Here is a 26,602-nt window from a genome sequence, read left to right as displayed (position 1 = left end):
TAACAAAATGGCACCAGGCCTGATTGGGCGCCTGCCCCCACCGTCTGCCCTTGTCCGGGTGTGTAGCAGGACTGTAAATGTGGTGGTGGCCTCTCTGCATTGTAAGCCCCACTGGACAGTGGCAAAAGTTTGGGTTGTGTCTGTAGTATGCATTGTTAAATTTTGTAAGGAGGAACACACACACACACAGAGAGGGTGGGCAGGGAGAGAGAGAGAGATTCAGTTAGAAATGGGACTGACTTATGACTGAACATGTGTGAAACTTAAATGCACCTGAAACTGCCTTGGTCGCACTGGTTGATGATCTCCGGCGGGCTAGGGACAAGGGTGAGAGCTGTTTCCTAGTTCTGCTGGATCTCTCAGCGGCGTTTGATACCATCGACCATAACATCCTTCTGGACCGTCTTGAGGGGCTGGGAGCTGGGGGTACTGTCATACAGTGGTTCCGCTCCTTCCTCCTGGGCCGTGTTCAGAAAGTTGTGGTGGGGGATGAGTGTTCAGACCCCTGGGCTCTCACTTGTGGGGTGCCTCAGGGTTCTGTCCTCTCCCCCATGCTTTTTAACATCTATATGCAGCCGCTGGGAGAGATCATCAGGAGGTTTGGGCTGGGTGTTCATCAGTATGCAGATGATACCCAGCTCTACCTCTCTTTCAAATCAGAACCAGTGAAGGCGGTGACGGTCCTGTGTGAGTGTCTGGAGGCGGTTGGAGGATGGATGGCGGCAAACAGATTGAGATTGAATCCTGACAAGACAGAAGTACTGTTTCTGGGGGACAGGAGGCGGGCAGGTGTGGAGGATTCCCTGGTCCTGAATGGGGTAACTGTGCCCCTGAAGGACCAGGTGCGCAGCCTGGGAGTCATTTTGGACTCACAGCTGTCCATGGAGGCACAGGTTAAATCCGTGTCCAGGGCAGCTGTGTACCAGCTCCATCTGGTACGTAGGCTGAGACCCTATCTGCCCGCGGACTGCCTTGCCAGAGTGGTGCATGCTCTGGTTATCTCCCGCTTGGACTACTGCAATGCGCTCTACGTGGGGCTACCTTTGAAGGTGACCCGGAAACTACAACTAATCCAGAATGCAGCGGCCAGACTGGTGACTGGGAGCAGCCGCCGAGACCATATAACACCGGTCTTGAAAGACCTACATTGGCTCCCAGTACGTTTCCGAGCACAATTCAAAGTGTTGGTGCTGACCTTTAAAGCCCTAAACGGCCTCGGTCCAGTATACCTGAAGGAGCGTCTCCACCCCCATCGCTCTACCCGGACACTGAGGTCCAACACCGAGAGCCTTCTGGCGGTTCCCTCACTGCGAGAAGCCAAGTTACAGGGAACCAGGCAGAGGGCCTTCTCGGTAGTGGCGCCCTCCCTGTGGAACGCCCTCCCACCAGATGTCAAAGAGAACAACAACTACCAGACTTTTAGAAGACATCTGAAGGCAGCCCTGTTTAGGGAAGCTTTTAATGTTTGATGTATCACAGTATTTTAATATTCTTTTGGAAGCCGCCCAGAGTGGCTGGGGAAACCCAGCCAGATGGGCGGGGTATAAATAATAAATTATTATTATTATTATTATTATTATTATAAATAGACATACCCACCCATTCCAAAATGAAGGTGCCATAAGACTCTAGTGCTATATATGCCCATGGATTTAAAGCACATGACTTTCCTACAAAGAATCCTGGGAACTGTAATTTACCCATCACAGAGTTATAGTTCCCAGCATCCCCAACAAACTACACTTCCCAGGATTCTTTGGGGGGAAGTCATGTGCCATAGATCTATGGTGCCTAGGATGTGCTTATGAATTTATAGTGTACAGACATGGTTAGGCTGGAGACAATGCTACGTAAAGATGTTGACCATTAATCAATAAATGAACATAAATAAATCAGCAGTCCAGTGAGAACAGTTCTCATCATCAGTTATCCTAGGTTTATCCATCCATCCATCCAACATGCAAAGCTTTCACAGCTTTCTTCTCTCATCCCCGCATGAACTCTAGTTAGTAGGTCATTATTATTCCCAAAAGGCATCTAACCACTCTTCCTCCTCTCATTCATTCTCTCAATGGGACTGTGAAACCAGACCTTATTAATGCCAAGTAGCAGATCCGTGACTGAGGTCAACAACTTTGAATTTGTGGTTCATCAGCACTCTATAAATACACTGCCCACAAGCTGCCCAAAAGCACATCCTGTTGCTGCTGTTATTTTTGTTGAAACAAACTGTTGTTCCTATTAGAAATAAGCTGAATTCCAGCAAAATGTGGTCATAGGAAGAATTCACCATTGATCTCTTTGGGAACTTCTGATAGTGTGAACAAGGCAGACAAATACTCAGAACAAGGGAAGAGAAGCTGTGGCTCTTCAGATGCTGCTGAGCTAAAGTCCCCATCACACCTGAGCATTAATTTTAGGGCTGATAGGAATTGAAGTTCAGCAACATCTGGAGGGCCACAAGCACCACAGCCCGGATTTAGACCTATGTCTCACTGAGATGGTTAAAGGTTAAGACAAAGGTTAATGCTGCCAGTCAGAATGGGGTGGGGGAACAATGCCAATGAAACAATTCGTTGTAAGGACCTTATAGCTTTATTAGCAGCAGGCTCTTTTTCTGCTGCTCCAGAGGGTAGGACCCAGACCACTGGATTCAAATTACAAGAAAGGAAATTCAGACTGAACATTAGGAAGAACTTTCTGATGGTAAGAGTTATTCGACAGAAAAAAAGGTAAAGGTACGCCTGACCATTAGGTTCAGTCATGACCAACTCTGGGGTTGCGGTGCTCATCTCGCTTTATTGGCCAAGGGAGCTGGCGTACAGCTTCTGGGTCATGTGGCCAGCATGACTAAGCCACTGCTGGTCAACCAGAGCAGCGCACGGAAATGCTGTTTACCTTCCCGCCAGAGCGGTACCTATTTATCTACTTGCACTTTGACATGCTTTCGAACTGCTAGGTTGGCAGGAGCAGGGACCGAGCAATGGGAGCTCACCCCATCGTGGGGATTCGAACCGCCTTCTGATTGGCAACTCCTAGGCTCTGTGGTTTAACCCACAGCGCCACCCGTGTCCCATATTCAACAGTGGAACAAACTATATAATAAACTGATGGTCTCTCCTTCTTTGGGGATTTTTAAACAGAGGTTGGATAGCCATCCGTCAGGGATTCCTTAGCTGTGATTCTTGCATTGCATCATCATGACCATGATGCTATGCTCTGCCTCCACATCCTGCCCTCCATGGCTCCTTTTGTTCTATTCTCTGCCTCCACAGTTGTAGGCAGGAATGCTTCTGAACATCAGTTACTGGAAACCACAAGAGGGGAGACGGCTCTTGTGCTTAAATCGTGTTTTCTACTGTGAGAACAGAATGCTGGACTAGATGGGCCACTGGCTCTATCCAGCTGGCTCTTCCAACACTACAATTCTATGATTCTATGAATTTTTAGAAATCCATCCTGCTATTGGGTAATTAATTACCAATTATCATAGTTCACACTTTAATTAGAACAAATGCATGTGTGTTTAATTAAATACTTCCAAGGATAGCCATGCAAATCTGCATTGCTACAAAACAAAACCCACAAAATCTGATGATGCTGATTCCAGTCCCAAGACCTTGTCATCGGAGAGTCACCCCCTTAGACTCCAAAGGAAAATAACAGACATTCACACCTGCCTTATGGCAGCCCTGCAGGTTATGGTGAATGTGCATTGCGAGTTTGCAAGGTCCCTCCAGGGTCATGAGACTGGCTGGCTCCTATTCAAATATTTCCAATATGTTCTAACACTTTCTAAAGTGGCGCAAAGTCACCACAAGCCGCTCTGTAAGTGCTAAGTGTATGTTGAGACCCTGGAGAGTTAGCAGAAACTTCCCTGTTAACTGAACCTTTCCAGTTGTTTTGATGTGCTGTCATCTTTTTAATGGAGGTGTTGTTGCTGTTGTTGATAAATGTCCATGTGGCTTTTAAATGTGTTTTCATTGTGTTGCTAAAGCCTCTCTTTTTTTTGGCGGGGGGGGAGTGACTTCTTAGGTTGAAACTAGGTATGACAACATTAATGCAATTTTTAAAAAGGTAAACAGGTGGCACAACCTTCCCAAAATCCAGATCAAGAGATAGGAGCAATGCAACCAGTCTGTGTCCCTTGGCTGTCTGGATCTACATGAAGTAATAACTGTGGTATTTGATTGAATATTAGATATAGATTTTGATTATGTCCTGTCCCAATATTAATTACATTTCACCTCTTGGATAGAATGCATCAACAAACGATTCCTGTGAGCCTGCATTTTGTAACCCTCATGCTTTCTTCCTATGCCTTGTAGACACTGCATAGCCTTCTAGCCTTTTCTGACCCTAGAAGGGTAAATGATGTTTTGCTAAAGAGGTAAATGTTGAGTTAGCACAGGCATAGGTAAACTCTGGCTCTCCAGATGTTTGGGACTACAGTTCCCATCATTCCTGGCTAACAGGACCAGTGGTCAGGGATGATGGGAACTGTAGCGCAAAACATCTGGAGGGCCGGAGTTTGCCTATGCCTGAGTAAGCATCTGGGTGAGAACCAGTATTTCTCATTGAAGCTATCCAAGGCCCAGAAAGAGGAGATTGGAGAAGAATTTATGACCCTCTTCCCTTCTCACTGAAGGTCTGGCTGCCAAGACAACTATCAGAGTTGCAAGTTGAAACCAAATAAATAAGGTAAATTATCAGTATGGAGCCATGCATGTTTACATCGCATAACCTGTAGCCTTCCTTGATGTATGTACAAAGATTAAAAAATGCTTTATGACTCTTTGTGTGCTGTGTTTGAAACTGCTGTACAGTGGTACCTCGGGTTAAGTACTTAATTCGTTCTGGAGGTCCGTTCTTAACCTGAAACTGTTCTTAACCTGAAGCACCACTTTAGCTAATGGGGCCTCCTGCTGCTGCTGCGCTACCAGAGCACAATTTCTGTTCTCGTCCTGAAGCAAAGTTCTTAACCTGAAGCACTATTTCTGGGTTAGCAGAGTCTGTAACCTGAAGCGTATGTAACCCGAGGTACTACTGTACAGTATAAGCTTTGTTCTGATGTGCCTCATGGCAGTCCTTTTTAACTGAGGGTTCACTAAATAACTGGTTGGCTGTCCTATTGCAGTAGCTTTAATAAACTGGGTTCCTACAGGGGACGCTAGCTTGCTAGTCTTTGGTCTCTTGTCTATTTAAAGGTTTTCCTTCTCCTGGGCAAGGACCAGTAATATAGAAGTAAATTCTTACCTAACACATTTTCCCAGTGCCCATTACTTGCACTGGTGTAGTGTAAGTGGGATGTGGGGTTGTCTGCTGGAAGGCCAGTGTATTTGACAGACCCTTCTTTCTCTTGCAAATGTATCAGGTAACAGCACGGCAAGAAAGATCTGTTAATGAGGTCTGCAAAGGAAGAACTTACTCATAGGTATGAGGATGCCATGAAGGTAGCTTGGAAGCTTCAGCTGTAGCCCAGGTTTGAGCAAAGATGGGCCACAGAGAACAGGTCCAAATCAAATTATTAGTTAAGAATAATTGCTACATAGTAGCAGATATTCCATCAGGCTGCAGAACTGAGGAACATAAGGGGAAAGGGGCTGTTCCATCAGCTCTTCTGACAGACCAGCTGCCTTTGGCTCTCTCAACTGTCACCTAAAGGTAAAGGGACCCCTGACCATTAGGTCCAGTCATGACCGATTCTGGGGTTGCGGCGCTCATCTCACTTTATTGGCTGAGCATGACTAAGCCGCTTCTGGCAAACCAGAGCAGCGCACGGAAATGCCTTTTACCTTCCCACCAGAGAGGTACCAATTTATCTACTTGCACTTGGTGTGCTTTCGAACTGCTAGGTTGGCAGAAGCAGGGACCGAGCAACGCGAGCTCACCCCCTCACGGGGATTCAAACCGCCGACCTTCTGATCAGCAAGTCCTAATTCATCAGGCTGCAGGGTAGAGGGAGGGAAGGGAAACAGGGTTATTCCATTGGTTCTCCAAAGAGAGCAGCTGCCTTTGGTTTGCTCTCATCAGTCACCTAGCAGCAGCAATTCAATCAAGCTTTCTGAACTGCTTCCATCGCTATTGGATGTTATAAGAACTTAGTAACTTTCCCTGCCCTCTTTGAGTATGCAAGCAATGTCAAAAGTGAGGAGACTGAGCAACAGCCACCACTTGCCTTGCATCCTCCCTCTGGGAATGTTCGAACACAATGTTTTTATATGCTCTTTCTGTTTTTAACAGTTCTAGGTTTGCATTTGTTTCTATATTTAGGATTGTTTTCATTTGAGCATTCTGCTGTCAGCTGCCTAGAGTGTTCTTTTTTAAAGCAGAAAGGTGGGATTAGAAATTGTCTTAATAGACAAAAGAAGCAAATATTGGGCTGGAAAAACAATATGGGAAAGTGTCTAGCACATTCTCCTTGTCTGCCTTTATTTCTGCTCAGATGGAGTGCAGAAAGTCGGCCTATTTAGGGGTGGCCCCTTATTTGTGGGATTCAATTCCATGTGAGAATGGGCAAGCTCCAGCCCTACACATTTTAAAATGGGTTTTTAATACCCCACTTTCTCCTTTGCTGCTTTTGTGGTTTGATCTCAACTGGACTGCAAAAATTATATTACTGTTTTGTTTTAGATAGATATGGCTGGCCCACCCATGAGACAAAGTGAGGTGACCACTTCAAGTGTCAGCATCCACTGGGACACCAGATCCAGCCTGCAATGAATGCATTGCCCACCACTTGGTGAATAGAAGGTGCTGCTGGTCACCTTCAACCATTATGGAAGAAATTGTGGGGGCTGCCCTCTGGGGTCTCCTGGGGTCTGCACCCACCTGGTGTAATTCAGAGCAGCCTCCCCATCCCTGGTGACTACCTTTGATTCCCACTTCAACTGCTGGGTACGGTCAATTTGATATTCACCCTTGTTTCCAATGAAGATCTTAATTTTCCCTATGTTCCTGATGTTCAATCTCTTCTTACCTGATGAGGGCAGGAATCACCATCAAGACATCAGGAGTCTTGAGCTGGCCTTGCTGTTGTTACTTCTGCTCCTGCAGCAGCTGTTGCTGCTTTTGTTACTCTAAATTGTGTTTTTGTTTATCTCGGTGCTTGGAAAGTTAATTTTAATAAGAAATTAGTTCCAGTTTCAGTTTGCCCCCTCCAAAAAGGATTTAGTTCTTGGTCAAACTTGCGCTCTCCAAAAAAGGACTAAACTCAGCTTGATCTGTGAATAAATGATGGTATAAAAATTTAATAAACAACAACAAATTTTGTTCCAGTTAAATTCACAATTCATTCCCCTGGTTCTTAGCATCTTCTCCTCAGCCTTCAAAATTTTACAAGCTGCTCTTCTAAAGTTTAAAATATACTTAAGAAGACTAACAAAAATGTCACTCAGTATATAATGAATGGAAAAGACTGTGGACAAAAAAATATAAATTTCACAGCATGTTACCTAATAAGAGAGAACTATATGAAAATGCATCATAGGGGGTATCTGGCACCAGAAAGGCTGGCAAAAATGAATAAAACATATAATAATAAGTGCCGGAGATGTAAGAAACAAAAAGGAACCTTTTACCATATATGGTGGACATGCCCTAAAATTGGGAAATTTTGGAGCATGATCCATGAAGAAATAAAGAAAATGCTAAGAATATCATATAGTAAAAGGCCAGAGGTATTCCTTTTAGGAATTTTAAATGACGATATTCCAAACGACAAAACTTAATTTTTCTTATACATGACACCTGCAGCAAGAATCCTGGTGGCTAAGTATTGGAAAGGGAATCAGTTACCCACTAGGGGAGAATGGTTATTTAAGCTTTCAGAATATTTAGAATTAGTCAAATTGACAGATATAATAAGACAAAACCAAAAAGTTAAGCGAAAAAGGAATGGGAGTGCCTAAAGGAATACCTTAAAAGTCAAGGTTTGAGGACAGAAATCTAGCTGAGTCTGGAATAACCTTGTGAAGTGAAAGGATAAGAAAGAGGGATTTATATCTAGATGCTAGGATAGAGGTGATAATTGAAACAGGAAAACAGGAAGACACAATGAGAGATAAAGGAGGTGCTGTGGGATTGGTGGAAGTCAATGTTTGTTTTCCTTTTTAGTGTTTATATTATTAATTTGTAAGATTTGGAATTGCTTTTCATATGCTTGTTTTTGTGTTTTCTGTATTGTTATTTTTCTTTTGTTGTTGTTGTGTGAAAAATACTAATAAAATTTACTATTTAAAAAACCCCAAAAATGTCAAAACACAGAGACAGTCTAATGTGAAAAGTGGTTTCATTTTTCTAACAATTATGATCTTTAAGCTTAAACAGCAACATCACTTTTCAGATTGGTAGAAATGCTGACTGCTATGGCCACAGTCAAACACAGAGCTAAGTATGATGAATGCCCTATACATACATTACTGAACTAAAACTGAAATTAATACCCCCCCAAAAAAACTTTCATTGCAAAATTCATGTTTACTTCACCCACTTCAGGTGTAATTCAAAGATTTTTTAATCAATTCAGTGAGTTAGTTAATCTGAATTAGCTCCTTTCAAGCACTATTTATATCTATATAATTGATCTCATATATACAAATGTGTTATGTGTGTGTGTGTGTCCACACATACACACACACACACACTGATCTGTAGAGGTTTTATTGTCTTGTAAATCCCTTGAGAAGCGATCTACAAATCACATAATATATTTGAATAATATGATGAGTGCATTGTATGTTGCATGCTTGTTCATGTATGTTTGTAATTATGTGGAATTAAAAACGTAATTTGTTAAATAATACACCACATAAATTTATTAAAGAATACATCAAAAGGAAGGGAAGAAAGAAACACAGTACATAATGAAAGAACATAAGAACTGCTGGATCAGGGCCACGAGTGATCTAGTCCAGCATCCTGTTCTGACAGAGGCCAAGTCTGTGGGCAAACAGCATTCAAGCAGAAGAGCTCACTCCTTTCCTGGTATTCAGAAGCACCTCCTACAACTATGGAGGACAGAATGACAGAACTCCATAGAATGTGTAGCTTAACCCACTGTCTAATCAGCTAAGGGGAAATCACATGGTAAAACGCAACTTCCTCTTGGCATTCTGTGGTCATCATGCCTTCCTAACTTCATTTACCAGCAACACGAACCCTGCCTAAGAGAACGCCACCGAGCTGTTCTGTTTTCAATTTCACTTCCTTCTTCCAGTGCGTCTCTCTAGACACAGCTCTCTACCCTTCATGGCTCTTACTAGGCCTCGTGTGGCGATGCAACTCTCCTTTTGTTAATGTTGTTTTCCCCCTCTTCAAACTGTGTGTTTCTTTCTTTCCACTGGAAGATGCCCAGGAATGGTTGCCTCGGCCCTTCACTGATCATCACATTCTCTTTGGCTGTGTTTTTCCAGTCCCAGATGATAATCAGAAGCCTCAACCCCTGCTTGGAGGTAGGTGTGCTTTTGAAATATGAGCTGATGTTTCCTCTGGACAGTGCCAGCCATTAGACAGAGTGAAGCAGCTGATTTTTAATGTCAATTGTCCTTCTTACTGTGATTAGAAGAGAGATAAGCACCTGTAGGATTTTCAGCCTCAGCTGTCGGAACAACACAGCTGCACTTAGATACTCTAGGCACCATGACGTGGGGTGAGCACGCACAAAGGCATAATGTACTGGTTTGACTCTGTGAAACAGGGGTGTAGGGCTTGTACTGACTCAGACCACTCTGATCAATCTAGCTCAGTAATTTCCACATTGACTGGCAGGAGGTCTCCAGGAATTCATGGGAGGAATCTTGCCCAGCCCTACCTGGAGATGCCAGGGATTGAATTTAGAACTTTCTGCATTGCTTTGGGATTGGACTAGATGACACTTTGAGTTCTTTCTAACTCTGTATTTCTATGATTCCATGACTGCAAAGCAGGCATTTTGCCACCGAGCCTTCATCTGGAACCTTTTCTCTCCTCCTGCCGATATCTCTGAATCTCTTGACTCAGAGCGCTAGGTGTTTTTTTTTTTTTTTTGTAAACCAAAGTGGTTGGAAACAGGTGTGTGTGTGTTTATGCAAATATTAAAGCCTTCTTGTACCCAGTTTCTCCTAGTGCCCATCAGTGAGGATTCTAAGGGGCCAAAGAAAGCACAGATTCATTCTGGTTGTAGTGAAATAGCAAGGCTGTGCATACAACATTTAAAGTGCATTCCAAGCTGGGGTGCCGGGTATGGGGCTTCAGCCCCCTCAATATTTTGAGGCAGGGGGCAGAACCCCCCCCCTCAATATTGAGGGGAATGCCATCCCCTGTCACCCTTGGGTGAGCACTGGGTGGAGCTGACGGATGATTTATGCCCTCCACACACACCCGCCTCAGTCACCAGAGCGTCCTGGCAGGCACCTACATGTCCCAGCAGGTGTGGCCTTATGGGGGGGCATTGTCTTGTGCGTGTGACATCATGCATACACGACAACTCTCCCATGTGGGGCCCAGCTCAGCGCGCCTGATGTAAAGCACATGACTTCCCCTGCAGAAGACAAGTTTGTTAAGGGTGGTGGGAATTGTAGCTCTGTGAAGGCTAAACTATTTTCCCCAGAATTTTCCAGGGGAAGTCATGTGCTTTAAATGTCTTTAAATCTATGATGTGTTTGTAGCACTTCTTCTGCCCCAGTGCTTTACTGCCTTGCCCTTCCCACTCTCCCTCCTGGTTAAGTCATTGGGATGGCTGTGACAGAAGGTAAAGTAAGCCTTGTTCCACTGACCGCTGTTGTGCAGATTGTTGCTTGTTCACTCCTAACAATTAGGCATGTCTTCCTCATTCTCTGTAGCATCTTTATAAACACAGTTTTACCGAAATGACCTGTTCTTGTTTCAGGTGATCCCAGGTATCACTTACAAATGCATGGAGCTGAACCTCAGTGCTATTCCACCGGATATTCCAAATTCCGCCCAGAGCCTGGATCTCAGCTTCAACCCACTGGGAATCCTGACCTCAAATTATTTCTCACCACTCTTCGCACTAAAGTTTCTGGACCTCACTAGGTAAAGTAGTGTATTTTTATTGCTGAGACCACTGGCCCAATTGGCTTCATGTCATGTTGAGAGCCAACGACAACAGATGCAAAGCTGGTGGAAATGCAACAGTTGGTGCAAACATTACAGCATCTGCTACATAAAGCTACTGGGATGGGGGTCTCCAGGCATGTCTGTATGGTTCTTGGGACTCTTCCCATGACTCTGCTTTCCACCCTCCAGAAGTTTTTTTGTATAGCTGCAATGTGTGCTTAAGCTTTGATAATGCTTCTTGCTTGCTTGGATGGAGGCAAGAGGCATGTGAATAGGCCTACTATAGAAATAGGCCTACTGTGCAGAAGGTAAAATTTACATTCTTTTGCTATCCCTACTTCTGCATTCACCACTTAATCCACCGCTTGAAGGTTGCTGGGAAAGGAATATGGCCCTCGGCCGGAAAAACATGATATTAGATAATATTTATGAATTACAAATCATGAATCATGATTTATGATTCACAATTTACAATTCATGATATTTATGAATTATGAATTATGATTCATGATTTGCAATTCATGATACTTATGATTTAGGATTCCTGATATTTATGGATTATGAATCATGAATTACGATTCACGATTTTTGATTCATGATATTTATGAATTATGAATTATGAATCCTGATTCATAATTTAGGATTCACGATATTCATGAATCATGAATTATGAATCACGGAATCATGAATCATGGTTCATGATTTAGGATTCACGATATTCACGAATCATGAATTAGGAATCACGGTTCATGATTTAGGATTCACGAATCACGAATTAGGAATCACGGTTCATGATTTAGGATTCACGATATTCCCGAATCATGAATTAGGAATCATGGTTCATGATTTAGGATTCACGATATTCCCGAATCATGAATTAGGAATCACGGTTCATGATTTAGGATTCACGATATTCACGAATCATGAATTAAGAATCACGGTTCATGATTTAGGATTCACGATATTCCCGAATCATGAATTAGGAATCACGGTTCATGATTTAGGATTCACGATATTCCCGAATCATGAATTAGGAATCACGGTTCATGATTTAGGATTCACGATATTCACGAATCATGAATTAGGAATCACGGTTCATGATTTAGGATTCACGAATCATGAATTAGGAATCACGGTTCATGATTTAGGATTCACGATATTCCCGAATCATGAATTAGGAATCACGGTTCATGATTTAGGATTCACGATATTCACGAATCATGAATTAGGAATCACGGTTCATGATTTAGGATTCACGATATTCCCGAATCATGAATTAGGAATCACGGTTCATGATTTAGGATTCACGATATTCCCGAATCATGAATTAGGAATCACGGTTCATGATTTAGGATTCACGATATTCACGAATCATGAATTAGGAATCACGGTTCATGATTTAGGATTCACGAATCATGAATTAGGAATCACGGTTCATGATTTAGGATTCACGATATTCCCGAATCATGAATTAGGAATCACGGTTCATGATTTAGGATTCATGAATCATGAATTAGGAATCACGGTTCATGATTTAGGATTCACGATATTCCCGAATCATGAATTAGGAATCACGGTTCATGATTTAGGATTCACGATATTCCCGAATCATGAATTAGGAATCACGGTTCATGATTTAGGATTCACGATATTCCCGAATCATGAATTAAGAATCACGGTTCATGATTTAGGATTCACGATATTCCCAAATCATGAATTAGGAATCACGGTTCATGATTTAGGATTCACGATATTCACGAATCATGAATTAGGAATCACGGTTCATGATTTAGGATTCACGATATTCACGAATCATGAATTAGGAATCACGGTTCATGATTTAGGATTCACGATATTCACGAATCATGAATTAGGAATCACGGTTCATGATTTAGGATTCACGAATCATGAATTAGGAATCATGGTTCATGATTTAGGATTCACGATATTCCCGAATCATGAATTAGGAATCACGGTTCATGATTTAGGATTCACGATATTCACGAATCATGAATTAGGAATCACGGTTCATGATTTAGGATTCACGAATCATGAATTAGGAATCATGGTTCATGATTTAGGATTCACGATATTCACGAATCATGAATTAGGAATCACGGTTCATGATTTAGGATTCACGATATTCCCGAATTTATGACTTATTATATGACTTATGATTCATGATATTTATGAATTATGAATTATGAATTGTGGCTTATTTATGGTTCCTGATTCCTGATTCATGAATCATGGTATTTATGATATTTATGATATTCATGATTTATAACTGATAAATTATGAATTGTGAATTGCTTTTATGAATTATGAGTCATTATTTATGAATTATGATTTATGATATAATAAACCACAGAGCCTAGGGCTTGCCAATCAGAAAGTTGGTGATTTGAATCCCTGCGACGGGGTGAGCTCCCATTGCTTGTTCCCTGATCCTGCCAACCTAGCTGTTCGAAAGCACGTCAATGTGAAAGTAGATAAATACGTACCACTCTGGTGGGAAGGTAAACAGCGTTTCCATGCTCTGCTCTGGTTTTGCCAGAAGCAGCTTAGTGATGCTGGCCACATGACCCGGAAGCTGTACGCCAGCTCCCTCGGCCTACAGAGCGAGATAAGCACGCAACCCCAAAGTTGTCCGCAACTGTACCTAACGGTCAAGAGTACCTTTATCTTTACCTACCCTGCCTATCTGACTGGGCTCCTCCTTACAGTTGGTTGAGGTGTATGTGAGCAGGACAAACAAGGGCTTGCCTTATCTTTGTGGTGAGGGTAAATTTCACTAATTTTTGGTGTGTGTGGAAGTATATAATCCTGGTGGTGGCACAGGAATTCAACCTCCTCCAAGATCCTGTATTTGCTACTACCACAAGCCGTGGCTAATTTTCAACCATCAGCTCAAAGAGAACAATGACACACCTCAACGGTGTTTCAATCTCAGGAGCATAATAGAAGGGAAAAATTGGATGCTCCCACAGGCCAGTGGGAACCAGCTTGCTATGTTTCAATATATGCTGTAAACCACTCAGAGTGGCCGGGAAAATCCAGCCAGATTGGTGGGTATTATTATTACTACTAATAACCCCACTCCCCACCACAACAATGCATCTGGAATAATGCTACATCATTATGAGCACTGCTTCAACCAACAAAATTTATTGTTTGAGGGGGCTTCTGAGATTTTTTGAGTTTGAAAGCTAAATTATCCCACAGACAGTCCTGATCTGCTGGGCAGATAAGGGATAAGGCAACCTCTCAAGTGTCCTGGTCCTGGGCTGTATAAGGCATCATACATTACTACCAACACCTTGAACTTGGCCCAGTAGCCAAATGGCAGCCAGTGCAAATCCCCCAAGCCAGGTGTTAAATGTTGGCAGTTGGTTTCCCTGCAGCTGCAGCCTCTAGACTAATCCCATGCATAGCCTCGCAGAGGAAAAGGCAGTGATCCAAAGCCCTTTGGAGTGATCCCTTTGGAGTTTTCCTGAATTGCAAGGGTTTGGACTAGTCACTAGATGATCCTGAGGGTCCCACCCAACCCTACATAAAATAAAATGGTGCAATAAAATGGTGGCCTGCTTGTACAGACAGTCCTCATTTTTGTGCTCCATCTTCCTTGGGACAGCTCTTTAGATATTTCAAGATGGCTATCATATCTCCTCTCACTCTTCTCCTTCATAAGGCTCGGTTCCAGACCCTTGACCATCTCGGTTGCCCTCCTCTGCAGACGTTTCAGCTTATCAATATCCTTCTTAAATTGTGGCACCCAAAACTGTACACAGTATTCCAGCTTGTTCTGACCAAGGCTGAATAGAGCGGGACTATGATGTCAGCTGATCTGGACATTATACTTCTGTTGATGCAGAATATTTTACACCCCCACCTCCAGTCACTGGCTCCTTGGTCATGAGTAGTGACAGGGATTACCCTTATCTCCCTTGAAAAGTACAAAGAAATGAATTTGGAAGAGTGACATAATTTCCCAGTTGCTCTTTCAGCTCTATGAGTTTTTCAAGGTTCAGATTAATTCTGATGGATCTGAATTTTACCCAGATACTCTGGAATAGTGAAGGGGGGATGTACACATGCACATACAGATTTTCTCTGTTTGTGGAAGGGTAAGAGATAGAACCCGAGGGAATGACAGCCTCAACATTTCCCAAAAAGTCCAAATGTGCCCCTGAGCTTAAAGAGGTTGATGGCTGCATGGAGCCCATGAGCAGCCCCCTGTTTTCAGATTCTCTCCTTTTTTCCCAACAATAGATGCAACATCCAGAATATCGAAGACAATGCATTTGCTGGTCTCTGTAACCTTTCTGTCTTGATCCTGACTGCCAATCCTCTCCATTTCCTGGGTGCAAGAGCTTTTCATGATTTGACATCCTTGAAAAGACTGGTAGCTGTACAAACTGAACTATACTCCCTGGACAACCTGCCCATTGGACAATTGACATCTCTCCAAGAACTGAATCTGGGAAACAACTACATTGATTCATTGAAGCTTCCTGAATATTTTTCCCGCCTACTATTTCTAAAGTTTTTGAACCTCCAAGCAAACAAGATATCTTCCATTTCGGTAGGAGATTTGGATGCACTGTCAAGCCAGAACCTCACACTTGTGCTATCTAAGAATGACATAAAACATATTGAGGTAAATGCCATTGCAGGACTTCACCTTCAGAAACTATCTTTGAGAGGCTGCTTTGAGAGCAGCACCATTATGCAAGCCAGTCTTCAGAATCTGACTGGCTTATATGCCAACAGTTTAGTGTTAGGAGAATATAGGAACATTAAGAAGCTGCAGACTTTCAATAAAGGTATCTTGGATGCCCTATGTCATATGCGCTTGCAGGAGATAACTCTCATCAGCACTAATGGTGATGTTGATAATACAGATGGCCTCTCTCTTTGCTTGAACAAGTTCTCCACTATACGACTGGTAGATACCTACATAAAAGACGTGTCAAATTTCCCAGAAAACTCAAGCATACGCCATCTTGAATTCAAGGACTCCAGATTTAGACAGGTGCCTTCAGTGAGGTTGTCTTCCTTGAAGGAGCTAAGATCACTCCACATCACCCGAACCAAACAGCTTGTTGAATTTGAGGAGGACTTTCAGGGACTGCAGAAGCTCGAGACCCTGGATCTCAGTCAGAATGCGCTTACTGCTGACCTTTGCTGGCTCTGCCTCAGAAAAGGGGTTCCAAATTTGAAGTATTTGAATCTTAGCTTCAATGTTAGAATCAGTTTACAGCCTGAGTGCTATGGCCTCCCCAAACTGGAAATGATGGATTTACAACATACCACACTCAGTGGAGCAGGAGAGCTCCCTGTTTTTCTGTGCCTTCCAAATCTCATCTACCTTGATATTTCACACACCCACACAAATATTCAGTCAGAATGTACATTTTGTGGGTTGAAAAGTCTGCAAGTGCTGAAAATGGCTGGCAACACCTTTGAAAACAATAAGTTGCTTAACACCTTAAAGAACCTCAGCAGTCTGCAAATCTTGGACATTTCCAATTGTCGGCTGCAATATCTCTCCCTTAACAGCCTAGCCAACCTCCATGAGCTCCGCGAACTGAACATCAGTCATAACAAGCTCCTGGGCCTCCATCCAGAGGCCTATGTCCACCTCCAAGCCCTCACTATCCTGGATTTCCATAGCAACCAGCTGTCTGTTTTAACAGAGAAGGATCTACAGAATTTGCCCAGCAGCCTGAAGAATCTGGACCTCTCTCAGAATCTTTTTGATTGCTCCTGTGAGAACTTGCATTTCTTGCAGTGGGCCAAAGAGAACAGGAACCACCTCCAGCATGTTGAAAACATGATCTGCCACAGCCCCAAGCACTTAAGGGATGCCCGTCTGATGAATTTTGACCTAGCTTCTTGCCGTGTCAGTACAGCCACAGTGGCTATCTCAATGACCATTTCTGTGGTTCTAGTCTTATCTTTGATTCTGGTTTATAAGTACTATTTTCACCTGTATTATTTGGCAGTGTTGCTTGGTGGACGCCGTCGCTCTGCTGAGGAGGACAATGTCTACGATGCTTTTGTCATTTATTCCAGCAGAGACCAGGAGTGGGTGAGACGGGAGTTGGAGGAAACTCTAGAAATGGGAGTGCCTAGTTTCCGCCTCTGCTTCTTCTATCGTGATTTCATCCCTGGAGTGCCTGTCATCACCAACATTATCAAACAAGGCTTCCAGAGCAGCCGGAAAGTCATCACTGTTGTCTCTAGTCACTTCCTGGAGAGCCGATGGTGTAACTTTGAGCTCGAAGTAGCTCAGTCTTGGCAGCTGCTGGACAGCAAAGCCAGTATGATCTGGGTTGTCCTAGATGGGACGGACAGAGCAGTTCTGCAGCGGAAGTTGGGCCTGTTCCGCTACTTGCGGAGGAACACCTATTTGGTGTGGAGGGACTCTGAGTTGAACCGGCATATATTCCTGAGACAGCTGCGGTCAGCCTTGCTTAATGGTTAAACATGGACAAGGAAGAACTGGAGCTAATGTTAGTAGGTTAATGTTAGCAGGCTAGGGCCATATCTCAATTTTTCTGTTGCTGTGAGCCAGCCACCAAGTCAGGGCCGACACTTTGCTGGCTGAGGCAAAGGACAAGATGGTACCCTCCACCAAGGCACATGCAGAAAGCAACTGGATAGGTAGTGGAATTGTACTCCAATACTGGTGAAAGGACAGTGACTTCCACTGCAGTTGAGGGCAGAAGGAAAACGTAAAGTGTACAAGGCAGGCCACTCTCAGCTCCATCCACTCTCTGCCCCTCAGCATCTGCCAACTGAGGCAGATGCCTCACTCTGCCTCATTGTAGGCCCTCCCTGCACCAAGTGAAGGCAATGTTTGAGAACAAATGTTATGAAGGGTTACTTTATTGAGCCTTGAATAATTTCCATCTGGGAAGCAATGCGATGCACTACAAATGTCCTTCTTTACTGGGGACAGTCTCTATTCCTTGACTTGGTTGAATTTATGTTTCTTTGCCTCCCCATTTCTTTGCCTTTGGGGGTGTCATTTATAAGTTTTCAGTGGGTGCTAGTCCATTTGGGCAAATGGAGCATGGCCCCACCAACCTCTGTGAGCCCTCAACTTGACCCCACCTGCCTGCTTTCTGGTTTACAACCTGTCCAGGGGGGAGCACTGCCTGCCAGCTTCCTCCTCCTCAGTCTCTGTGTTATCCCACTTGTAGAACTCAGCAGGGAGGAGGATGGAGAGGACAGACAGAGCCATCTGCCTGTAATATGCTCTGGTTTATCTAGAGATGCTTTCTGCCCCACCAGTCCAGTGGGCACTACCTCCTGCTGTTGCTTATCCTCCATGGCTCAGCACCCTCCCCAAAATCCCTAGTATGTGTGTGTGTGGAAGGGAATGGCTCCCTGTTTCTAGCATGGATATAAAAACATGAACATGAACTTTTAGTGGGAAGCTACTGTTTTGCACACCCAGCTGCTGAGGTATATTTTTGAACTGTTGATACCATATTATCACTCACTCCTCCATAGTATATCTTTACTCTGATGAACAAACACACTTTCGGCTTATAAATTCATGGGATTCACCCTATTGCTGAGTATATCAATGCACAAGGCAGAGTAGAGCCTTCAGCAATGTGTATAATGATATTTCAGGGTGCAGGGTAGGGACCTTGGCATGGTAATAGGGATGCTACCAAGGTGTCACTATCACTATTCTGATCAGTAAAATTCTGGAGGATGTGCAGGGTCAGTGGGTGGGGAACAGGGGAATGTTCTGGTTGGATGACCCTAATAAAATAATTTAGCCTTTATCCTTGGGGAAATTATCTGTGTATGTGGTGTGGAATCTTTAAGAGGGGGAAGAGGAACACGGTGTCCTTCACTTTGCCTCCCATCAGCCCCAGCCAGCATGGCTAGTGGTCAAGTATGATGGGAATTGTAGTGCAACAGCACCTGGAGGTCCAGAGGTTCCCTTTCCCTGCCATAAGGATAGCATTTCAGAAGCTACATCCACTGGCCAATCCCTCACCTGAACAGTCCCTTCCTCCACCTGTGATATGACCTGTGTGCCCTTCTCCATCTCTCAGGGCTCTGACCTTTCCTCTGCCCTGGTTCCTGCCTCATGGGCCAAACCCCACAACTGCCCCCCTCTTCTGGGTCAATCCATGACTTGCTGAAAATGAAACAAAAATGAGTTGAATTGTGTATTGCTAACAATAATAAATGGGAAGCAGAGAGAGAGAGTAAGACAGGCTCCTTTATTTATTCAAGGTTCTATACTGTCTATGCCTAGTAAAAGGAAGAGGGAATAAGATTATTATTTTTTGGTGAGGGGTATGTAGCCATTGGCCTGGAGCAGACGTGGTCCCCATCCCTACCAACAATATGGCTGTCACACTCTTGTTTCATGGGAGGTAACCAATGGTTCCCTATTCAGGTGCTTTGCGGAAATAGAGTTGCTTCCTGAGACATTGTACAGGAAATAAACAACAAACAAACAAAAATATATGACTTTCCCCAAGGGCAGTGTTTATTTGTTCATTACAGCAAATAGGTTTTTGAAAAGAAGTGTTTTACTGTGTTTTGATCTGCTTTTTAACTTATTGTAGATTTTAAATAGTTTTGAATGTTTAAATAGTTATTTTATAATGCTTGTAACTGATATTCTTTTTGTAAACAACTCTGAGGTTTTATTATATTCCAGCGCTGTATTAATCTGTTAAATAAATAAATAAATAAATAAATAACATAATGAATTAGAAAAGGAGAATGCCTCTTCTAAAATGTAGAATTCTTCTTCCAAAATGACTGTTGCCACCCACAGCCTTCCCCCTTTAATAAGTACTATTATTATTATTATTATTATTATTATTATTATTAATCACCTTCTAATCTGCTAATCTGGACACGGGTGGCGCTGTGGGTAAAACCTCAGTGCCTAGGACTTGCCGATCGTATGGTTGGCGGTTCGAATCCCCGCGGCGGGGTGAGCTCCCGTCTTTCGATCCCAGCTCCTGCCCACCTAGCAGTTCGAAAGCACCCCTAAGTGCAAGTAGATAAATAGGTACCGCTTTATAGCAGGAAGGTAAACGGTGTTTCTGTGTGCTGCGCTAGTGCTGGCTCGCCAGAGCAGCTTCGTCACACTGGCCATGTGACCTGGAAGTGTCAGTGGACAGCGCTGGCTCCCGGCCTCTTAAGTGAGATGAGCGCACAACCCTAGAGTCAGACACGACTGGCCCGTATGGGCAGGGGTACCTTTACCTTTAATCTGCTAATCAAGTTAATCAAAATGTGTGCAGTGGAATAATCCAATGAATTAACCAGCTCAACACCTCTGCCCTCATCATCTGGTATTTAGTGCTGTGGCATCCATGGTCTGTTTGTGGGCGTCCCAGTAAGAAGGATCTGCTGGGGTGCTCTGAGGACATGTTGCTGTTCTAAATGGGTCTTTGATCTGATCCAGTGGCTGATCTTCTTTTCTGCTTAAAGTGAAGTAAACAAGGACATTGCTCAAGGTCCTTATGACTGAGGAAAGAAGAGAAAGCTTAGGACAATGTCAATATTAGCCTGGATTTCAGAAGCTACAGCTTTAAATTAAGGAAAAAAAGGTAGGGGAGAATCAGTTTGCTCCCGAAAATGACTGCACAGGCATCTTTCTCTCCCTCCCTCCCTCCCCTTCCTCTCTCTGTGGGTCCTTGACAAACAATTCACAGTGTAAATATACTTCTGCCTCAAATCACACTGTCCTAAGATTCTTCTTCCTTTTTTTGTATTATCATTATCATAATGGGGTTCTGAAAGCCTGAGAGCAGCTGGGAGAATGATAATAAGAGTTTACGATGGACGTGTTGTTTATAGGGTAAGTGTTTGCTGAATACAGAACCAGGCTACACTGAGTCGCTTGGGACCATATTGTGTATTGGAATACACAACTAAAGGCAGATCAGCACATTCAGAAGACCAAGCTGGAGGGTTGGGGGGTAGGGACAGGGGAATGTTTGTTTGTTTCATTTGTTATAGATCTCCATTTCATAAAAATACAGCAAGACGTTATGCAGCACACAAAATTGCAGTAAGATAAAACAATCAATAAAGCATTAAAAGAAAACAAAAGAAAACAACCATCAATAAATACAAGTTTGTAAAAAGAAATTCACATCTCAAAGGCCTGTCTGGAATAATGCTGCTTTTTATTCCTGCTGAACCTCTACTAGCAGGGAGATCCACAGGGCAGGGCCTGCCACTGTAGACACTCAATACCTAGTAAAGGCCAACCAAACCTCTTCCATATTGGGAACCACAATAAGTAGTTGACAAACGGGAACATGTACAGATGGGGGTGACCAAGATGATAAAGGATATTCTAGCTAAAGCAGAGACTCCCAAACTTATTTTGCCTATCACCCCCTTTTCAGAATAAGAAAAAATACTCAGTGCCCCCTGGAAATCCACCTTATTTAAGCAAACAAACAGAACGATGCAGTGACAAATTTATATTATTTTATGTTTCTATACTTGTACCTATGTCCTATGACACAGTAAAGAAAGATGTTGTAAATAAGACACATCAGTAAGTGCCATTACACAACAGATGTAACATGTGTAATTGGTTTTTCAAAACTGGGGAAGGAGGTGGCCTAGGCCCCCTTATTTTTATTCAGCACCCCCCAATTGTACCCAAGGCTACTACAGTACCCCTGGATTGTTCCAGTGCCCTCCAGGGGGTGGTATCACTCACTTTGGGAAACACTCAACTAAACAATAGGAAGAAATTTGTGACAGTAAGAACTGTTTAGTGGAACGGACTGCCTCAGAAGGTGGTGGGCTCTCCTTCATTGGAGGTTTTTAAAGAGAGGTTGGGTGGCCATTTGTCTGGTGTTCTTTGGCTGTGGTTCCTTCATTGTAGGTGGTTGGGCGACTTGACCTTTGGGGTACCTTCCAACTCTACCATTTTATGATTCTAAGTGCCCCATCGAAGGCTCTCGATGGCACAAAAGGGTTCAGGTAGTCCTTAAAGTACTTTAGGCTTAAGTTGCTTAGGCTTTTTGCAGATTAACACATACCTGGCTTGGCAGCAAATTGACAACACATGCATGACTGAATGCTCCACAAAAATCTTCTGCCAATGAGAAGCTACAAAGCTAGGGAGATGGGTTCTTTTCTAGGGACAGATCAATCCATTAGTTTTGGTTCCTCTCGATTTCTAATTTTTCGGATCCTAAATTCAGTGCTCCAGGTTTTGTACTTTTAAAAAAAAATGCCTGTATGAAAATATGTCAGCAAGGATTCTATCTGTCATTAAACAATTTGTCTGGAGGTGAGAACTGCTTGTCAGACATTGCCTCTCCCCTCCTGACCAATACATTGAGTCCCTGGGTTCTGTCTAAGTGTCTCTGTGTGAAGGGGCATATTACAATGGGTACTTCCAGAGCTCACTTGCAATTAGCCCCATTGCCAAAGCCTAGGCAGTCAGAGTAGATGTCTACTCTTTTCTTTGAGGGTGGAAAATACATGTTTTAAGACCCACCCTCTTCTTTCTACTGTTAGATTGTGTTAACTGATTTTGATATTTTTCAGTTGCATTGGCCACCAGCTTGGATAGCTTTAAAAGACAGATTCATGGAGGATGAAACTAGCATGATGTCTATGTTCTGCCTCCAATGTCAGGGGCACCACTGGCAGAGGAAGAGGGGGGTGGGGGGAGCGCACTGCCCCTGGCACCATGATCGCGGTGGTGTGCCATCGCAGCTGCCCCCCTGCGCTGGGCACTACACCCCCAAGATGTGCGCCACACCCGTGCCATGCCTCTGGGATGCACGCCATGCCCCCTGCGGGTGGCGCGCAAAGCCCCCTGCTTTCTGCCCCCCAGTGCACTCAAGCTCTGCCACTCAGGGTCACTATTTCTCTGAATACCAATTGCTGGGACTCACAAGTGGTCAGGGAGCTATTGGGTCCTGCTGGTAGGTTTCCCACAGGAATCTGGCTGGCCTCTGGTTGGTGAAAACAGGATTCTGGACTAAAAGGGGCATTGGCATAATCCTGCATACTCTTCTTATGCTGTCACTCCCCTTGGGAATTTATGGTGAAAGATTGGAAACAAAATTAAATAATACTAACAACAATAATAGCAGCCCTTTACATGTTGAGATCTTGATCACATTTGTTTTGTAATAAAAGATTACTATGAAACTTACGAATTTCCCCCCCCCCAAGCAATATGTAACTATTCTAAACTAGCAGGGAGGGCCTAGCACGTCCTGGGAACTTTTAGAAACAAACAAACAACAAAAATAAATCGGATTTTTTTAAGCGGTTAGTGTAATTTGTTAATTTGGACCTGTCACCTCAAGGATTGGGTGAAGCCATGCCCAAGCCACATTTTGGTATGGCATCTTGATTCAAAACATCAACCTAAGAACTCACCCACCCCCAACACCTCATGAATCCTCAGGTCAAGTTTGGTGATGATATCTCAAGAGGTGGCTGAACCTATTCCAAAAATGGGCAAAGTCACATACTAAAGTCATGTTTTTAGTCCATCATCTTGATTCAAAATGGCACCTGGCATCCAAATTGTCTATGAAGAAATCATTGTACTGAGTTTGGGTGACAATATATCAAGAAGTGGATTAACCTGCAGAGAACATGCAGACAAACCATTTTCCAAAATACATAGTAGATAAAATAAGTTTTGCTGGGACTCATTGACCCAGAGAAAAAGATGCAGGTGGTTGTGGGAGAGATAGCCTTTGCTGTGCTAGCTAGCTATGCAGGGGTAAACCTTTTCAGCTGTTGAGAAGCAAGCCATGGTTTTTCTCCATCAGTTATGAAAGAGAAGGTTCCTTTCTTTATTTCAAATATTCTTTAAGCCCTTTGGAATGATCTGCCCTGAATGTAGGAGATTAGACATAATTCCCCTGTCAATGCTTGCTTCTGACTAGCTGACAACTTATGCCTTCAGAGATCCCCTAAACTCATGGCTGAATATATTAGACAGAGGACAAGGGATGGGTACCAATTAGGATGGGAGAGAAGCAGGTGGATTTTCTAGCAGCTGGATATTCAGTTCATTGTAATCACATGGAACAATGGCCAAAGTGTATTTCCCCCTTCCTTGTCAACCTGAAATGGGGGCAGTGAAGGACAGGATTGGCTTTAAGGAGCAACTGGATAGCAAATTATTATACTATCTGGCCACTGATGCCCCATGGAGCATGACCTGATCTAACCTCCATTCTGGCAGTTTGAATGTATTCACCCCTGCTAACACCAGTTTTGTCTCAATGCTGTGTTGTCCTGGAATGGGAAACATGTATCCCTCTAGATCTTGTTGGATAACACCATGGCCAATGGGATGGCAGGAGTTGTAGTCCAAAAACATCTGGAAGGCCACAGGCTCCCCACCCCTGGACTATAAGGGGGGGATGGGTCAGAAACTGTGCCTTGTAACTCAATGGTACAGTACAAGCTTGGGCTGAAAAGTCCTAGGTTCAATACTCAAAGGATCATAGACCTGGAGAGTTGGAAGGGACCCCAATGGCCATTTAGTCCAACCCCATGCAATGCAAGAATTTCAACTACAGCATCCATGACAAATGGCCATCCAACCTCTGCTTAAAAACCTCCAAGGAAGGAGAGTCCACCACCTCCCGAGCGAGACCATTCCACTCTTGAACAGTTCTTACTGTCATATGTTTCTTACTTCCTGATGTTTAGTCAGAACCTCCTTTCTTGTAACTTGAAGCCATTGGTTCGAGTCCTACTCTCCAGAGTCGGAGAAAACAAGCTTGCTCCATTTTGCTTGGGACAGCCATTGAGATATTTGAAGATGGCTATCATATCTCCTCTCAGTCTCCTCTTTTCCAGGCTAAACATACCCAACTCCCGTAGCCATTCCTCATAAGGTTTCCAGACCTTGATCATATTTGTTGCCCTCCTCTTCACACGATCCACCTTGTCAATATCCTTTTTAAACTGTGGTGCCCAGAACTGGACACAGTATTCCAGGTGTGTCCTGGATCAGGGTCTACTTAAAGGGCCAGGTGCCAGCAAAGGAGCTGGTGAGGACTGGCAGCCCACCACGCCTGACAGGTCCCCTTTTCCAGGGGAAAACTGGGGGGCAAATGCAGTCCATGCCTAGAGTGCACAGCACAAACAGAAAACCAGTTGGATCTGTGCTTTCTAGGCATGGGACAAGCGAAAGTATGGACAAGCTGTTGCATCAAGCAAGCATTATGCTACACTTCCCAGTGCTTTTCACCACCCTATGCCTTACTGAAACAAGTCCAAGGTCACATCCAGTGCTTCTTTTCTGGGGGTATGCAGGGGGTACGCTGCATACCCCTAAACATTTTCTGAATCTTTGTACAGTGGACGCTCGGGTTGCGAATCGGCGCTTCTGCGCATGCACGACCGCTGAAACCCGGATGTAACCCATTCCGGTACTTCCGGGTTTCAGCGGTCCACAACCAACCCCCCCCCCAAAAAAAAAACGCAACCTGAAGCATCTGTAACCCAAGGTATGACTGTACTTTTGTCCATTTACTGTATTTATTTTTCCCAATTTGAACTATAAAATGGTGACTTTCTTGAGTCAAAATGAGAGTACCCCTAAACATTTTTTTTAAAGCACTGGTCACATCTACACCATAGTTTAAATCACTTCCATAGTCACAGCTCCCCCCAAAGAATCCTGAGAGCTGTACTGACAAGGGTGCTGGGAATTGTTACTCTGTGACAAACAGAGCAACTCCTAGGATTCTTTGGAGGAAAGCTTTAAGCATGCTTTAAATGTATGGTGTGGACGTGACCCAATTTTGGAGGGGGAAGTGAGTGTGTTGTACAAGAGCTATAAACAAACTTTAATTGTGCAACCTGAATTTGTTAGAATGTGCTTGAACACAGCAATGGTCTGAAAGCACCCCACAATACTGGGGTACTCCAGAATTGTTCTCCTCTTTGCTTTTTGTGCTGTGGTAGCACCCAGACAGTCTGATAAAATATATTTTTGTCACATTCATCTGCTGACATGATACCTTAAAAAAGAGAGGGGAAAAAACCTCCTCACTGTATGGATACCAAATGCAATGATATAATTGGTCCCCAGATCCTACAGGGTAAATTATCTTGGGACAGAAGCCACCAAACTCAATATTCCGAAGACCAGTCAAAAGAAAGGCAGCATTTAAAAAATAAAAAAACTCCCCTCCAAGAGTGATGTTAACACTGGCAGGCTTTTAGTTGAGGGTGGGTTTAAAAAAATAAAAAATAAAATCTGGAGAGCTTATGTTGCTGACCCAGTTTTTGTAAATACACACACTCAGCGCCACAATCCCCATCTTTAATAAGTCTGTGGCATCGAAAGCAGGTTTTGATGTAAAGTGAAGCTGGCAGGGGAGTTGAGCAACCTCTGTGCTTCTTCTTTAGCTGTGCCAAGATTGCACTCAAGGTGGCTTCAACCTTCAGTAAGGCTTGTCGTTATTTTTATCCACATGTATATGTATCTAGAGATCCACAGAGTCTATGCTAATAGTAGCAATCTCAATTC

The 26,602-nt window shown here is 43.6% G+C and overlaps 1 protein-coding gene across 1 annotated transcript; it reads left to right on the top strand.

Annotated features, from left to right (window-relative positions):
• The first annotated feature begins 9,157 nt into the window (after nucleotides 1–9,157).
• TLR4 (toll like receptor 4) lies at nucleotides 9,158–19,819 on the top strand. Its single transcript, XM_083422978.1, has 3 exons — nucleotides 9,158–9,452; nucleotides 10,868–11,034; nucleotides 15,331–19,819. Exons 1-3 carry the CDS (start codon nucleotides 9,297–9,299, stop codon nucleotides 17,546–17,548), a joined length of 2,541 nt encoding a protein of 846 aa, XP_083279104.1. The 5' UTR covers nucleotides 9,158–9,296; the 3' UTR covers nucleotides 17,549–19,819.
• The last annotated feature ends 6,783 nt before the right edge of the window (nucleotides 19,820–26,602 follow it).

The sequence above is a fragment of the Podarcis tiliguerta genome (genome assembly GCF_965153285.1).
Source record: "Podarcis tiliguerta genome assembly, chromosome: Z".
Lineage (NCBI taxonomy): Eukaryota > Metazoa > Chordata > Lepidosauria > Squamata > Lacertidae > Podarcis > Podarcis tiliguerta.
Note: the sequence above shows the minus strand (reverse complement) of the source record. Positions and strands in the feature narration are given on the sequence as shown.

What these genes read in the sequence shown, in the direction of transcription:
- TLR4 (XM_083422978.1), top strand. Translation starts at nt 9,297, where the DNA reads ATGTTGTTTTCCCCCTCTTCAAACTGTGTGTTTCTTTCTTTCCACTGG. An exon ending in GCCTCAACCCCTGCTTGGAG is followed by an intron (nt 9,453 to 10,867) that starts GTAGGTGTGCTT and finishes TTCTTGTTTCAG; the next exon opens with GTGATCCCAGGTATCACTTA. An exon ending in AAGTTTCTGGACCTCACTAG is followed by an intron (nt 11,035 to 15,330) that starts GTAAAGTAGTGT and finishes TCCCAACAATAG; the next exon opens with ATGCAACATCCAGAATATCG.